The 17,500-nt window shown below is 44.8% G+C and overlaps 1 protein-coding gene across 1 annotated transcript in view; it reads left to right on the forward strand.

Moving 5' to 3' along the window:
- pemt (phosphatidylethanolamine N-methyltransferase) overlaps nt 1–17,500 on the forward strand; it is a 74,772-nt gene that overhangs the window by 54,365 nt on the left and 2,907 nt on the right. Inside the window, exon 6 of the mRNA XM_080840156.1 lies at nt 12,253–12,327. Coding sequence (XP_080696282.1) covers nt 12,253–12,327 — 75 coding nt within the window. The remainder of the gene's footprint in view (nt 1–12,252; nt 12,328–17,500) is intronic.

Consider the following 17,500-nt stretch of genomic DNA (forward strand, 5'->3'; position numbering starts at 1 on the left):
AAGGTTTTACAGGCAGAAGTGTATGTACTGGATATAATAATTGTAAAATGTAATGTACTGTGAAAGACAATATCCATATAGCTGTTTAAAATTACCAAATTATTTTCGTTGTGTCGTCAAACTGCACTTGTCCTGTTAAGTCATTGTTGTATTTTTTACCGCAGCATGGCGTTCCACCAACTGTTTAACCCTCCTGAAGAGGTTGGTTAGCTGTTAACAAAGACCTCTACTCACTCTGACACACAAACACACACACACACACACACACACACACACACTTGATATTCTCTTATATTTTAATGATAATACTGTAAATGAAGTATTACCATACAGTTATTATTTACATTGAATTCATTGGAATTCAGCTGTAGGCATATACTAGGAGATCTGTATATATCTTGAAGTCTAATTGTATTCACAATTGAAGTACTGCAAGCTAGACTATTATGCAGTTGTAGACACAACACATGGGGTCCCTGGGTCTGATAAGGGAAGGAAAGGAGTTTAATGTGGCTATAAGATGGACTATTAAATGTGACTTAAACTAGACTAAAATGTTCTGAGTTTCCGTCAACGAAAACTAGACTAAACCTAATGAAGGATAAAAAGGACTAAATGTGACTAAAACTAATATGCATTTTCGTCTGAAGACTAAGTCTAAAATAGCTGCCAAAATTAGCACTGCAGTATTAGCATTAGCATTCTGTGCCCAAAATGATCAAACAAAGAGTAGAAAAGCGAAGCAAAATAGACATTATACAACAGGTAAGGTCTGGTCGAACAATGGCTTCATTTCTGATTGGACAAGAGACACTTATTCAAAGCGAGAGAGCAGAATTGCAGGCAGCGATGATTTGACAATTATCGAATTCGAAAATTGAGTAGGGGAATGGAGAAATGACACAACATGGAATCCATATCAGAGAAAAGAAGGTCACTGCTGTCATCATTTACATATGTATGAGTGTGATATTGTGAATATGTGTGTGAGTGTGATATTGTGAATATGTGTGTGTTTTGAAATATGTGTGTGTGTGTGTGTGTGTGTGTGTGTGTGTGTGTGTGTGTGTGTGTGTGTGTGTGTGTGTGTGTGTGTGTGTGTGTGTGTGTGTGTGTATGAGAGAGAGAGAGAGACAGAACAGTCTGCCATTCATACTCCAGCAGGCTTTTTGCCTTGAAAATTAGCACACGCACACACACACACACACACACACACACACACACACACACACACACTCACCTTAAGAGCCGAGTCCAGTCTTGAGCCATTCAAACCACCAACCCGCTGAAGTGATGCTGCTGGTCTGCTGGTCTGCTGGTCTCACCAGCTGGTTCTGAAGCTCAAGCCTGGCAGTGCCATCTGTGCCCATTATACCAACCCTGTGCCAGGCTCCTGTGCCCATTATACCAACCCTGTGCCAGCCTCCTGTGCCCATTATACCAACCCTGTGCAAGCCTCCTGTGCCTAAACACCACAGACCCACAGGAGAGAGAGAAGATGGGAGAGGGAAGGAGGGAGAGGGAGAAGAGGAAGAGAGAGATTGAAGAAGATAGAACAGAGACAGAGGGAAGAAAAGGGCGCTGGAAATAGAAAGAGCTAGAGAGAGATGGATGAAGGAGGTAAGGCAGACAAGGAGAGAAGGAAAAGAGACTGATGGAGAGGAGCAGGAGGAGAGAGAGAAGGAGGTTTGGGGTGTTAACAGCAGGAGAGAGAGAAGGTGGTTTGTAGTGTATACAGGAATAGGAGCAGGAGCAGGAGGGAGAGAAGGAGGTTTGGAGTGTTAACAGGAGGAGGGAGAGAAGGAGGTTTGGAGGGTTAACAGGAGGAGGGAGAGAAGGAGGTTTGGGGTGTTAACAGGAGGAGGGAGAGAAGGAGGTTTGGAGGGTTAACAGGAGGAGGGAGAGAAGGAGGTTTGGAGGGTTAACAGGAGGAGGAGCAGGAAGGAGGGAAGGAGGTTTGGAATGTTAAGAGGAGGAGGGAGAGAAGGAGGTTTGGAGTGTTAACAGGAGGAGGGAGAGAAGGAGGTTGGGAGTGTAAATAGGAACAGGAGCAGGAGAGAGAGAAGTAGGTTTGGGATGTCAACAGGAGGAGGAAGAGAAGGAGGCTTGGGAGTGTAAATAGGAACAGGAGCAGGAGAGAGAGAAGTAGGTTTGGGATGTCAACAGGAGGAGGAAGAGAAGGAGGCTTGGGAGTGTAAATAGGAACAGGAGCAGGAGGGAGAAAAAGAGAGAGCCGCAGGCGACAGAGAGACAGAAATATGGTGTCATCTCATCTGCCCACTCACACTCATTCAATTAACCTACTTTCTCCTCTCCTCTCCTCTCCTCTCCTTCAGGGATGTGTGAGGACCATCTGACTGTGTGTGTGTGTGTGTGTGTGTGTGTGTGTGTGTGTGTGTGTGTGTGAGTACTCGCCCTGGGGGTTCAGGCTCTGGGCTCTGTGAAGTTCAATAGTTATCGGCACTACATAGCTAAATAAAATGAAATTTCCTGGCAGTGGCTTTGTGGTGAGTGTGTTTGTGTGTGTGTGTGTGTGAGTGTGTGTGTGAGTCTGTTGGCAATATGATATCCTATGATCTCTGATGATGATCTTATTTAATGTCTTAGTGTGTGTGTGTGTGTGTGTGTGAATGGTTTTTAAACTTTTTCCAGGCACGTGGGTGGAGTAACGGGCCTTCCTGACCTGCTACGAGAAACAGAGTGTGTGTGTGTGTGTGTGTGTGTGTGTGTGTGTGTGAGTGTGTGTGTCTTCTTACGATTAGATTATGGTCAAAATGACCCCATAGCGGCCAACAAGCTGGGTCATCGCATCTATGGGTCATCATCCACTTGGTCTTATCATGCCTTCCTCTCTCCTCATCTATTTAGCAGCGATGTTGTGGACCAGATGGGGAAGAGGTAATTGAGTAAAGGAGGAATGATAGGCATGGGGGGGGGGGGGGGGGGGGGGGGAGAAAGAGGGGGGGAGAGAAAGCAAAAGAGAGAGAGGGTGTAAAAAGACAAGGCATTAATAGAGAGACAGAGGGTGAGGAAAGAAACCCTGATGGAAAGGAATGATAGAGATGGTGTGTGAGAGAGAGATAGACACCTGTGTGTGTGTGAGGGTGAGAGAGAGAGAGATAGAGATAGAGAGAGATAGAGACTGTGTGAGAGAGAGATAGAGACTGTTAGATAGAAGGCAACAGTGAGGTTAGGAGAGATAGAGAGTGAGAGAGAGAGAGAGAGAGAGAATTATCGTGACTGAGAGACAGAGGGAGGGAGAATGATAGACACTGTGAGAGAGAGAGAGAGAGAGAGAATGATAGAGTATGTGAGAGGGGGAGAGAGATAAAGACTGTAAGAGAGCGATAGAGAATGCCAGAGAATGATAAAGAGTTCAGATAAACTCCCAGAGAAACAGCCTCAGCTCTCTGATGAGATTGGCCACATTATGAGGAGGACACCAGAGGCAAGAAAGAGAGAGGGAAGTGCTGGAGCGGAAGAGAGATGGAGACTGACAGGGAGAGAGATGGACTGAGAGATTGTAGTGGACAGAGAGAGAGAGAAAGAAAGAGAGAGAAAGAGAGAGAGAGAGAGAGAGAGAGAGAGGCTGACACTGAGAGGAGGAGATGGATTGATTCCAGGCAGGTTTCAAGAGCAGCATTGATACTGTCCTTATAACAATAACACCAGATGAAGGAAAGAGACTGGGGTAGTCAGGGGGTGGGAGGGTGTGTGTGAGAGAGGGATAGAGCCTGACCGTGTGTTTACGTTCCTATGTGTGTTACGTTCCTATGTGTGTTACGTTCCTATGTGTGTTTACGTTCCAATGTGTTTACGTTCCAATGTGTGTTACGTTCCAATGTGTGTTACGTTCCTATGTGTGTTACGTTCCTATGTGTGTTTACGTTCCTATGTGTGTTTACGTTCCAATTTGTGTTACGTTCCAATGTGTGTTACGTTCCAATGTGTGTTACGTTCCTATGTGTGTTACGTTCCTATGTGTGTTATGTTCCTATGTGTGTTTACGTTCCTATGTGTGTTTACGTTCCTATGTGTGTTTACGTTCCTATGTGTGTTACGTTCCTATGTGTGTTTACGTTCCTATGTGTGTTTACGTTCCTATGTGTGTTTACGTTCCTATGTGTGTTACGTTCCTATGTGTGTTTACGTTCCAATGTGTGTTACGTTCCAATGTGTGTTACGTTCCAATGTGTTTTTCGTTCCTATGTGTGTTACGTTCCTATGTGTGTTACGTTCCTATGTGTGTTTACGTTCCAATATGTGTTACGTTCCAATGTGTGTTACGTTCCAATGTGTGTTACGTTCCAATGTGTGTTTCGTTCCTATGTGTGTTACGTTCCTATGTGTGTTACGTTCCAAGGTGTGTTACGTTCCAATGTGTGTTACGTTCCTATGTGTGTTTACGTTCCTATGTGTGTTTACGTTCATATGTGTGTTTACGTTCCTATGTGTGTTTACGTTCCTATGTGTGTTTACGTTCCTATGTGTGTTACGTTCCTATTTGTGTTTACGTTCCTATGTGTGTTTACGTTCCTATGTGTGTTTACGTTCATATGTGTGTTTACGTTCCTATGTGTGTTTACGTTCCTATGTGTGTTACGTTCCTATGTGTGTTTACGTTCATATGTGTGTTTTCCCTTGTTCTGTTCCTTTGTGTTTCCTGGTTATGTTTCGGACCGTCCAGTGGGCGGATGTCGCCCCGCTCTTTTTGCTCGTTCCACTCGATTCATGCAGTTGGGCTTTCAGAGAAGGGCGTAATTCTGTGTTGTCGAAGTCACTGCCGCATCTTGCCCTTGCCATGCCCAGAGTGAGAGTCACAGCCACGCCATGCCATGCCCAGAGTGAGAGTCACAGCCACGCCATGCCATGCCCAGAGTCAGAGTCACAGCCATGCCATGCCATGCCCAGAGTGAGAGTCACTGCCACACCATGCCATGCCCAGAGTCAGAGTCACAGCCATGCCATGCCCAGAGTACGAGTCACAGCAACTTAGTGCCCATGCCCAGAGTGAGAGTCACAGCCACTATAGTGCTCATGCCCAGAGTACGAGTCACAGCAACTTAGTGCCCATGCCCAGAGTGAGAGTCACAGCCACTATAGTGCTCATGCCCAGAGTGTGTGGTGTGTGTGTATGTGTTGGAATGCTTACACGTGTGTGTGTGTGTGCGTGTGTGTTGGTGCGTGTGTGTGAATGGTGTGTGTGTGTGTGTGTGTGTGTGTGTGTGTGTGTGTGTGTGTGTGTGTGTAAATGGTGTTTTACGTTTTTCCAGGCATGTGGGTGGAGTAGCGTGCCTTCCTGACCTACTTAGTGAAACAGTTTGTGTGTGTGTGTGTGTGTGTGTGTGTGTGTGTGTGTGTGTGTGTGTGTGTCCTCTTACCATTAGATTATGGTCAAAATGACCCCACAGCGGTCAACAAACTGTGTCATCGCATCTCTGGGTCATCATCCACTTGGTCTTATCATGCCTTCCTCCCTCATCATGACCGCCTGTGGAGGGGGATCTATTTAGCAGTGATGTTGTGGACCAGATGGGAAAGAAGTAATTGAGTAATGGAGGAATGATAGGCATGGGGGGGGGGGGGGAGAAATCCAAAGAGAGAGCCAGTGTAAAAAGACAATACATTAATAGACTGACGGAGGGGGCTGAGAGGGAGAGTTACAGCCGTGCTGTGCCCAGAGTGAGAGTCACAGCCATGCTGTGCCCCTTGCCCAGAGTCACAGCCATGCTGTGCCCGTACCCAGAGGGAGAGCCTTGTGTTTTGATTGACCTGCTCACAGCCGGCAGTAGTGTGTGAACTTCCTTCCATTACAATCTTTGGTTTCCTCTGTTTTCATCTCCATTTAGTGTCTGTAATAAAGGCTGTCAGAACTCCCTTCTCTCGCCGTGTTTCTGCCTGGCAGTGCCATCCTACTCCTTTTGTCCAGACGCCTGACCCTAGACTAGGGTGTGAGATACTGTGAGATGGAGATGGAGTGTGTACACAGACCGACTGAACCCTAGACTAGGGTGTGAGACAGTATGAGATGGAGATGGAGTGTGTACACAGACCGACTGAACCCTAGACTAGGGTGTGAGATGGAGATGGAGATGGAGTGTGTACACAGACCGACTGAACCCTAGACTAGGGTGTGAGATGGAGATGGAGTGTGTACACAGACCTCCAGAGCTGCATGGCAGCCTTGCTTTATGATGAGGTTAGTTATGTCACAGTAGGTGAAAGAGAGAGAGACTGAAATAGATAGATAGATAGATAGATAGATAGATAGATAGATAGATAGATAGATAGAAAGATAGAAAGATTGAAAGAAAGATAGATTGTATTTGTAAGATATTAAGAGAGAAGAAATGAGAGAATGGAAAGAGTGTGACTTCCAGAGCAGTAGTTCACCTTGACTCTGACGAGGCTTGTGATGTTGTTGGCATGGACATGCCTGCCTTCTCCTCGTCCTGCGTTAGGGCATCAGTGACTGACAGGAGCTTTCAGGGTTCTGGCAATTAGCGGGTTATACAACCTGGTTCCCCCCCATGATTCTCCCCATCACCCGAGCTGCAGAGCAGAGCAGACAGCAGGGATTAGACTCGATGCTGGTGGCCTAGGCAACAGTGAACAATGGCTGTTCTATTCAAAGGCAGCCTTGCTCAGCTCCAAAAAAAACACAGGGACAACCACTCATATGGGGCCTTAAGAATTTAAAGTGGCTATATAACTTCGACTAAAGCAACAATTAATTTAGTTGTGAACCTGATTGTTAGTATACTTTATAGTCAGTATTAACTTCTTATGAATTCATTTTTAATGATTTGCTATATAATTAAATATAGATGTTTAGATGAATAGAAGGTTTAGGCCATATGCATATTTCAGGTAATGTTTCATGTTCTGCATTATTTGAAGAGGTACTACCCAGTGCTACCGTTAAATACTACCATTTTCCTTTTTTTTTTGTTATACACAGGAAATTAAGTTAAATTCTTAGTGCTATTGGTTGGGGACTTCCCACAGTAGGCAGTCCACTCACTGTCACACGCAAGTACTCATAGCCAGCAACCGTACAAATATAATGACTGCCCAACCGTAGATACAACCACAACAACACACAACTGGCTGGGGACAGGGAAACGCACAGGGGGTTGTATCTCTGGTCCGTAGAGAGCAGACTGTACTAAGATGTGATGTTTATGAGCTGACTGAGTGCTAGGCTGGATAAGTATTAGTAGGGCACTGCTATTGGAAAGCAGAGAGGGCTGTGGCGTTCTGTCTCTGATATGTTTTTCCTGCGTCTCAAGGGGCTTTTGTGTTCTAAACATGACTGGCCATGTTGTTCTAGTCTGACCGTGACCTTTCCTTTGTGGAATAGGTATTGTGATCGTCCAGATGAGAAGGTCGTGAGGATCATGTCAGGTACCCAGTGTGTGCTCGTGCCCACGTGGGCAGAGGGTGTACGCAGAGTGTGTACTCGTGGGCAGAGGGTTTAAGCGGAGGCTCCCACGCCCTTCAAAGGGATATCAAGTAAACAGTTTAAACTATGAACAAGGAAGTCAATTGGATAAAGCGCCAGAATTAACTAACCATCTTTGTTGCTTTGCAATGTGTTGGCACCTAAATTATATGGCTTTGGTGAATGTAATTATGTGAGGCGCATTGTGTTACCTTCTGGTATGAAATGCGGCGTAAACATAAAGTTTGATTTGGTTTGATTTGATCTATTTTTTTGTTGGAATTCCTCACCTGGTAGAGCAGGAAGCTAAGAACAACAACACCAACATCATGGAGATTTTTCAGTTTTATTTTAATTGAATAAATGTATATGCTGGAGATGTAATCCATGCATTATCAATCTGCATTATCGGCTCTTCTTTTTGATGAGAAAAGTTGAAAATGAATTTATCTTCTTTACATTTAGCAATTATGCGATTTTGTAAACAACAGGAATTTGGTAATGGACTGTGTCCAGATAATAGATTGTTTCTAGGTAACTGATTGTTTTCTTTAATTTCCTATACTTCCGAATGGAAACTGTGTCCTATTTTACTTGGACAATGAGCAAACATGGACCCCATTGTCCTCATATACCCAAATACATGGATGTGTCACATCTCACATATGTTTATCATGCCCCTGGAAAGAACTTTTTTAATCATGTTTCCAATTCCCTCTCTCTCTCTCTCTCTCTCGCTCTCTCTCTCGCTGTCATACACACACACATGCACACACACACATGCACACACACCCTCAGTAGTCAGTGATGTGAAACCTGTTTTCCGAACTCTGAGGCACACTGAGGGACTGTCCTCAAGAACATACGGGTCTGGGCCACGGTTCATCTTGGGTGTGAAAGCTAATAGCAGGAAGTAGCCTGACGAAGTGATAATCAGGCTGAACTGTGTGTGTGGCCTAGATAGCCCAGTAAGGCTTGTGAACGCGCCTACACGCTAACAGGTTTACCAGCTCACAGGCTAACACACTCACACGCTCACAGGCTAACACACTCAAGGACTCATAGGCTCACAGAGTCACAGGCTAACACACTCACAAACTCACAGGCTAACACACTCACATACTCATAGGCTAACACACTCACATACTCACGGGCTAACACGCTCACAGGCTAGCACGCTAACAGGCTCTGCTAATGGCTCTGTGTCAGCTACCCATATAACCAGACGCTCAGAACTGCAGTCCAATCTGGCTAACTCACTCACTCTCTCTCTCTGTCTCTCTCTCTGTCTCTCTTTCTCTCTCTCTCTCTCTCTCTCTCTCTCTCTCTTTCTCTCTCTCTGGGGAACAGAACACAGGACTGCTGAGAGAGGAAGGAGGATGAAGAGAGAGAGGCTGAGAGAGGGGGAACATTGAAGGGAAGAGAGGATGAGAGAAAGAGAGACTGGAAGAGAGATGGAAAAGAAGAGAGGATGAGAGAAAGAGAGACTGGAAGAGAGATGGAAAAGAAGAGAGGATGAGAGAAAGAGAGACTGGAAGAGAAAGGAAAGAAAAGGAGAGGATGAAAGAAAGAGAGACTGGAAGAGAGAGGGAAAAGAAGAGAGGATGAGAGAAAGAGAGACTGGAAGAGAGAGGGAAAAGAAGAGAGGATGAGAGAAAGAGAGACTGGAAGAGAGGATGAGAGAAAGAGAGGCTGGAAGAGAGAGGGAAAAGAAGAGAGGATGAGAGAAAGAGAGGCTAGAAGAGAGAGGGAAAAGAAGAGAGGATGAGAGAAAGAGAGACTGGAAGAGAAAGGGAAAAGAAGAGAGGATGATAGAGAGAGAGGGAAAAGAAGAGAGGATGAGAGAAAGAGAGACTGGAAGAGAGAGGGAAAAGAAGAGAGGATGAGAGAAAGAGAGGCTGGAAGAGAGGATGGGCGAAAGAGAGGCTGGAAGAGAGAGGGAAAAGAGGAGATTAGTGTGTGTGTGTGTGTGTGTGCTTCTTTCCAGGGGCATAGAAAGTGAGGAAGACTTAGCTGAGCGCTGAAGATGCTGAGTCACTGCGCAGACAGACAGGCTGGCTGGGTGGGTGGATTGGGCCAGGCGGTCATCATAACACACACATAACATAACCCATGCTGTCGTCTCTGAGTAGCCATTGGGTCACGGAGACACACAGGCCAAGAGTGTGTGTGTGTGTGTTTGTGTGTGTCACTGAGACACACTGGCCGACTGGCCCACAGCAAAGCCAGGAGTCCTACTCATTCACTCATTAAGTAGATATTTGTCCATTTGTACCCAGACCTACCTCTGTTCCATCAGTGAATGATTTCCTTCCGGAGATCAACCAGGATGCTGAAGGATGACTGGCTGTGCGGGTCAGATTCAAGGCCAGCATTTAATTCACTCATTTGTCTAGCAGACATTTCCATCCATAGTGTGGCCCTCTATGTGGAGGGCAATTTCCTCAGCGATCAGCTCAATGACCCATAATTCTGTTGGCTGAGTTAATTTAATGTCTACAAACCTCCTAGAGTAAAGGGTAGTCACATATTAATGTACTGTCTACAGACCTCTTAGAGCCGGGGTACTCAATTAGAAACCCAAATTTCCATTTAGTCCAGGGTCCGGAACAGTGACGGTCAAAATCTAAAAACATAACTCCAACAAAAACTTTCAAACTATGCACCAAAGGTGATGTGGTCTGGCCTTATTTGTGTGAAAGGTGACACCTTTGTTGTGCTTTAAACTTGGCCAAACAGGTGTGAGGGCCAGGTGGAGGCACTGATGTAAGTGTCCATTAGTGAGTGTGCTCCTGTATTTGTTTTTCACCATATATGTTGAGGTATGCATGCTCTTGTTGTGTGGCTGATCTAACTATTACACTGCATGTTGCTGGGTATGATGATTGCAGATGGTTTCTGGCCCTAACCTCAGAGTTCTGGGGGTAATTAAGTGCAAGCTTTGCTTCATAGTGACGTATCACGTTACCACTTTTGACACTTTAAACACATCCGTTTTGTGCTCCCCACAGGCAGCGTTGTTGCCATTGACACACACAACCTGCGTGACCCTCAGAGCTCGCAGCCAACATTGAATGAGTCAGTTGTCATAGTGATTTTAATATTACAGCTCCTGATTGGACCTCTGGATTGGACACGGAAGATAGAAACCACACTGAGTATAGCAAAATCACGCACCAATGAAAACTCGCTTGGATCATTAATAATTTAGATTCATTTAGAATGTTGATTTTGGCTTCGGTCCGAATTGTATTGTGTTTGGGTCCGGATCCGGACCGCGGTCCGCCTATTGAGTACCCCTGTCTTAGAGTAAAGTGTAGTCACATGTACACCAGCGTGTTGCTGGTATGTAAAGATGCAGTTATCAGCAAACTGATATTTGAGCCCAACAGCCAATCAAATTACTCCTCTCTCCTCCATGCTCTTGAATCACGTGTGGTGATTGGCTGGAATGGTTTATGACTCGGCCCTGGGATGTTGGATATATTTTCTGGGAGTTGGGGGCCAAGAAGTGTACCTGGTCTCCCCCTACACGTATATCTCAAAAACAAATGTGTGATTCAGAACATGAGGCCTAACAAAAGTAGAAAACTAGGGACCTGTAGTTAGCTCAGCTGGTGCATCATGGGACCTGTAGTTAGCTCAGCTGGTGCATCATGGGACCTAAAGTTAGCTCAGCTGGTGCATCATGGGACCTGTAGTTAGCTCAGCTGGTGCATCATGGGACCTGTAGTTAGCTCAGCTGGTGCATCATGGGACCTGTAGTTAGCTCAGCTGGGGCATGGGACCTTGTACCTTTGCAAACGTCTCAGAAATGATGCCCACTTGTTCTTTTCTGAGCCATTTACTGTGCTTCATTGCCATTTGGACATTTGTGACAACTAGTCTATCTACTGTGCATTTAGCCTGCGTTGACCTCACATGTAATACGTGGCGTCTACAGGAGAAGACAAGCTTATCATTTCTGACAGTGGCATCACTGGGCAATACAGTGTTTATTCTTTATGTTGTTAGGACATTTGAAGATTAGAAACACACACAAAAAGAAAAGAAAAAAGAAAAAGTTTGGTGCAGGAAATGGAAGCCGTGGGGGGGCAGGATGTATGACCTACTGACCCACTTCTGTGTGAGATGACGTGTGTGTGTGTGTGTGTGTGTGTGTGTGTGTGTGTGTGTGTGTGTGTGTGTGTGTGTGTGTGTGTGTGTGTGTGTGTGTGTGTGTGTGTGTGTGTGTGTGTAAGAGGAACTGTAAAGAAGCAGCCTTTATTCAGTGAGTGCAGTCAGTCAAATATCCTGTCATTTGAGAGACGTCATGGCAGGATGAGGAGGAGGCAGGAGGATGAGGTCAGAGGTCAAAGCATGCTGGGAGTTTTTCTGCATCTTTTCAGTGTTTAAGCTTTGAATTGAGACAACAGCACTTATGACTCAACCTGTGTGTGTGTGTGTGTGAGAAGATCATTAGGGATGGGTGTGTGTGAGTGTAAGTGTGTGTGTGTGTGTGTGTGTGTGTGTGTGTGCATTTCTTGAAAGGTTTCTCAAGAGAGCACAGGGACACAGTCTCTGCAGGGGAAACAGAAAGAAGACACATTTATATTCTATGATTCATTTCAGTCTGTCTCCTGTCTTCCTTCTTTATCTCTTCATCCTGTCTTCTGTTCTCTTCATCCCGCCGATGGAGATGGCAGTTATGGAATGTTAGTCTGACTACTGGAAGAGACAGACAAACCTACTGATCTCAAACTATTCCCCCCCCCCCCCCCCCTTTTTACCTCTCTCTCTCTTTTTCTCTCTCTGTCCCTCTCTTTCAGGAATGCCAGTCCAGTTGGTGTTGTGTTGACGGGAGTGGTTGCTGTGTCCTACAAGGTTGCCATTGCATATGAGGGGTAAATATCTCTTCCTCTCCCTCTCACTTATCCTCTTGATCTCCTCTACTTTTCTCACTCTTCCTCTCTCTTCCTCTCCTCTCTCCCTCTCTCATCATCTCCTTTCTCCCTCTCTCTTCCTCTCCTCTCTCCCTCTTTCACCCTCTCTCCTTCTCACTCATCCTCTTGTTCTCCTCCTCTTCCTCTCCTCTCTCCCTCCCTCATCCTCTCTCCCTCCCTCATCCTCTCCTCTCTCCCTCTCTCATCCTCTCATCTCTCCTTCTCACTCATCCTCTTGTTTGTCTCCATCTTTCCTCTCTCTCGCTCTCTCTCTCTCCCTCTATACTATTCACCTGTAACTATGAATCGTTGGGCTTAGAATGAGCCCTTCATGTCTATATAGGAGCAGGTCATCTTCAACACAGGCCACCATGCTGCAACATAATTATGGATGAACATCGACAACAGAGGCCACCATGTTGCGCCACCATGTTTTAACACACACACAGACACACACACACACACACACACACACACACACACACACACACACACACGGTTAGGATACTGTAGGCAGGAGGCCCATGCACTTAAGGCGTGGTGTCCCAGCATGGCTCCAGTCTGAGTGCACCTCCAGCTGGCGCTCTTGTGATGGCTGCAGCTCACCACCCACTCACTCCTCAGGGTGAACAACAGGGCAGACACACACACACACACACACACACACTCACACACACACACACACACACACACACACACACACAGCCCAGAACAGGAGAACAACAGGGCAGACACCGGGCCAGAATAGGGCAGACACACACACACACACACACACACACACACACACACACACACACACACACACACACACACACACACACACACACACACACACACACACACACACACACACGGCCCAGAACAACAACGCTGGCTCCCCAGAGAGCCTCTCGTTGAAGTGGCAGCTTGAATTTGAAGTTTGAGAAATGGAGGATCAAGAGTACTACTTAGTACTACTAAAAGCACTGCAGCGTGACCCTTGTTGTCAAAGAAGCAAAAACACGGAGCAAAGCGGAATCGGGACAGAACGCGGCCGAAAACAAGGATAAGCACTGATGTGGCCTTTCCCAGGTGGAAGTGTATTCTGAGTGCCACTGGAGTTGTCTGGGTTCTGCTGTTGGGTAATAGCCCTCCAATCTAAATGCAATTTGCTGTTTGAAAGCTTTGGCCTCGTACATGGCCATGGGCATAATGACCAACACAACTCATCTTTTTCAACGTGGCACCGCGTTGAAATATAATTGCTGCCAAGGATTGTCATTTTATATTCATGCGCCAAAACTAGAATTGATCTTTGTCAGTTGGACTGACAGCCCACAGCTGCTGACAACCAGAATCAGAATCAGGTTTTATTGGCCAAGTAAGTTTGCACAGACAAGGAATTTGTCTTGGTAAAGTGGCTCTCAGTTTGCTCACACATATTACACAGAATATACATCACAACACAAAACAATATAACAGCGCAATGGTCTTACAGTCCCAGAAGTCTAAAAAAGTGTATACAAGGAGGAATAGTGCAAAGGAGTGGAGAGTCCAGGAAGTGCAGGGATAAATAAATACTATACAGTATGAGTATTAGGGTTATACAGTGAGTAATGAGTAATGAGTAATTGTACATTGGTTATTATAATGATCCAGGGTTATTTCACAGTGCCACAGTGGGTTAGCTGTTCAGTAGAGAGACCGCGAGGGGGAAGAAACTGTTTTTGTGTCTGGAGGTTTTGGCGAACAGAGATCTGTAGCGCATACCAGAGGGGAGGAGCTGGAATAGGTTGTGTCAAGGGTGTGAGGGGTCTGCAGGGATTTTTCCTGCCCGTTTCCTTAATGATGCTCAATAAAAGTGTAACGTTAAACAAAAAAAGATTTGGACATCATCTCAGCGAACAACTATCATGGCGATTTACAGACTAAATTACTTAATATCCATCTTAAGTATCTTCATCACTTGACATTATGGCTTCTCTGTGTGGTCGTCAATTATATAATTTTGGAAGTAGCTACTGGCACCTGACAGCCACCGTACATTCTCCCATATGCTTGGAAAGACAGGGGTGAGGAAGGGGTATTGAGTTGCAATCTGCCACCATTGGGCAAGATCCGTAGTTTGTTGATCTTTGAAATGAAAAGAAGTAAATGCAACCCCTGCAGCAAAGAACATTTCAAAATGAGGATTTCTTCAAATGTTAATCCTTAAAGGTTTTTTTTTTTTAAGGAATGGAATATATTATTCTTAATTATGTTTTTATTAGTGTATAAATACCTGTAACTATGAATCGTTGGGCTTAGAATGAGCCCTTCATGTCTATATAGGAGCAGGTCATCTTCCACACAGGCCACCATGCCGCAACATAATTATGGATGATGAACATCGAACACAGAGGCCACCATGTTGCACAGCCATGTTTCTACACACACTCACACACACACACACACACACACACACACTCTCACACAAACACACACACATGCACACTCTCTTACACACACACACACACACACACTCAGTTAGGATACTGTAGGCAGGAGGCCCATGCACTGAGGTCGTGGTGACCCAGCATGGCTCCAGTCTGAGTGCACCTCCAGCTGGCGCTCATATGATGGAAGTTCGCTGATTTCTGCTGGAGGGTAATAGCCCACCAATCTAAATGCAATTTGCTTTTTGAAAGCTTTAGCTTCGTACATGGCCATGGGCATAATGCATAATGCATAATGACTAACACAAGTCATCTTTTTCACTGTGTCTCCGTGTTGAAATATAATTGCTACCAGGATTGCCATTTTATATTTATGCGCAAAACCTAGAATATATCTTTGTTCAGTTGGACTCCGAGGTCAGCCCACAGCTGCTGACAATGATGGTCAATAAAAGTGTAACGTTAAACAAAAAAAGCTTTGGACATCATGCCAGCCAACAACTATCATCACGATATACATGGAAGCTTTGGCCTATAGTTTTACAGACTTTACATGGAAGCTTTGATCTATAGTTTTACAGACTAAATAACTAAATACAGCTTCTAAATGTCCATCTAAAGTAACTTCATCACTTGACATTATGGCTTTTCCCTGTGGTCGTAAATTATGTAATTTTGGAAGTAGTTACTGGCACCTGACAGACACTGTACATTCTTCCATACGCTTGGAATGACAGGGGTGATGGAGGGGTATTGAGTTGGTTGCAATCTGTAACCTCACCACTAGATGTCACTAAATCCTACTCACTACACCTTTATCCTCTCAGAACATACCATTAACTTGTTAAGCCCTATTGGTCTCATTAACACTCTAAGGTCCAAGGCCTTTTAGACTTTTCTAAGTTGACTGACATGCCTTGATGTTTTTGTACATTTTGCTTAACTAAAAACATTGATGCACAAATGGAATATATGATTCTATTCTAGAAGACCTCAGCAATAATATTAGAAAAGGGTTCAATGTTTCCGTGGTTGTTCTTTTTATGTCTCTAAGACGAAAACTCAAAAATAAAAATATCCCGGACGAGGGATATAGACCTTTTAGTGTTAAGGACCTGTACAGTGTTGTAAAGAGTTGTCATTCAGATTGGTCAGACAACTCCAGAAGCTGATGAATTCTCTGACTCTGACCCTGAAATGTTTTGCCATCACTAAACACTTTCAGCAACTAACACCAACAATAAACACACACAGGCACATCTCAGCAACTGACACCAACACTAAACACACACAGGCACCTCTCAGTAACTGACAGAGGATCTGAATGAACCTATCTGACGACCAAAGAGCAGCAGAAGGTTCCAAAAAGATACCACAGCAGATATTTCCAGCTTGCAATTTCCAATGACTGAAAGGTTGTTAAGAAATGTCTATTAGGGGCAACTGTGGAAGTCAAGGAGAGATACTGAGGGACAAGAACACTTTCAGTATAAGATGCCTGTGTGCTGGGCAGAAAGGCAAAATTTAGAATAGAATAGAATAGACTTTATTTGTCATTGTGCATTAGATACACAACGAAATTAGTTTGTGCAACCACTAAAAAGTGCAGTTGTGCTGGATGGAGGGTAGGAGGGTAGTGTGATTATTAAGTTCTAGCAGATCTTATGAACCGACTGAGGGATTTCCTGTCCTTGTCTGTGCAGTTGACATACCATGCACTGATACAGTATGTGATCACACTTTCAATGCAACAGTGGTAAAAAGACTTAAGCAGCTCGGGAGACAGGTTGTTTTTCTTCAATATCCGCAAGAAGTAGAGCCGCTGTTGTGCTTTCTTAACTGTGGCAGTTGTGTTCATCACCCATTTCAGGTCCTCTGAGAGCATAACCCCCAGGAACTTAAAGCAGGAGGTCCTCTCTACTTCCTCACCATTGATGGTGAGGGGTTTATCTGACACGTGTGGTGATGCACTTTACCAAAAACCCAATCATGAATATTAGGTGTGAAAAGCAACATGAAGATGAGCCAGGGAGGTGCCGTGAGCGGATGATGATAAATGATGTTATTTGTGTTTGGAGAAAAAGGGAACAGCATGGGATCAATAGATCCCCTTGACAACTGTCAATCATGTGGGTGGATCTGTTCTGTTCTTATAGCATCCAACAGCAGGGGGGGGGGGGGGGGGGTACAGACACTGGGCTCTGTAAAGGGCCTTGAGACAATTTCATTGTTTTGGCGCTATATAAATATAATTTTATTGAATTAAAAAAAACATGAAACATCATTCATTGAAGGCAAGAACGAGGCTCCATTTACATCTTTTCACTTCAAACTCATCACAATCTGCCTTTTCCACAGGGCTGCCCAAACTCTTGCACACAGATGGACATTACTTGAGGGGTGGTGTATCACTGACCCAGTTTCATGCTGTTAAACATGAGCTGAGCTGTGCTGTGTGTTCACACCGAGGGATCATTTTCACTACAATCATTCAGACAATTTTACTCTTGCCAGACATCATGGACACAAAGTATGTATGTATGTACTGTATGTATGTATGTGTGTGTATATTGTATATACACACACACACATATATGTGCCTATATGAGTCTAATGTTAAGACCATTTTGTCATTGCCAAAACATTTTCAGAGTCCTGTCTTGGTTTGAGCACCAATTGTACGCCATAGCAAATGCCTTCAACAGGCTGTTCAACTTTCA

Source organism: Sprattus sprattus (genome assembly GCF_963457725.1).
Source record: "Sprattus sprattus genome assembly, chromosome: 6".
NCBI lineage: Eukaryota > Metazoa > Chordata > Actinopteri > Clupeiformes > Clupeidae > Sprattus > Sprattus sprattus.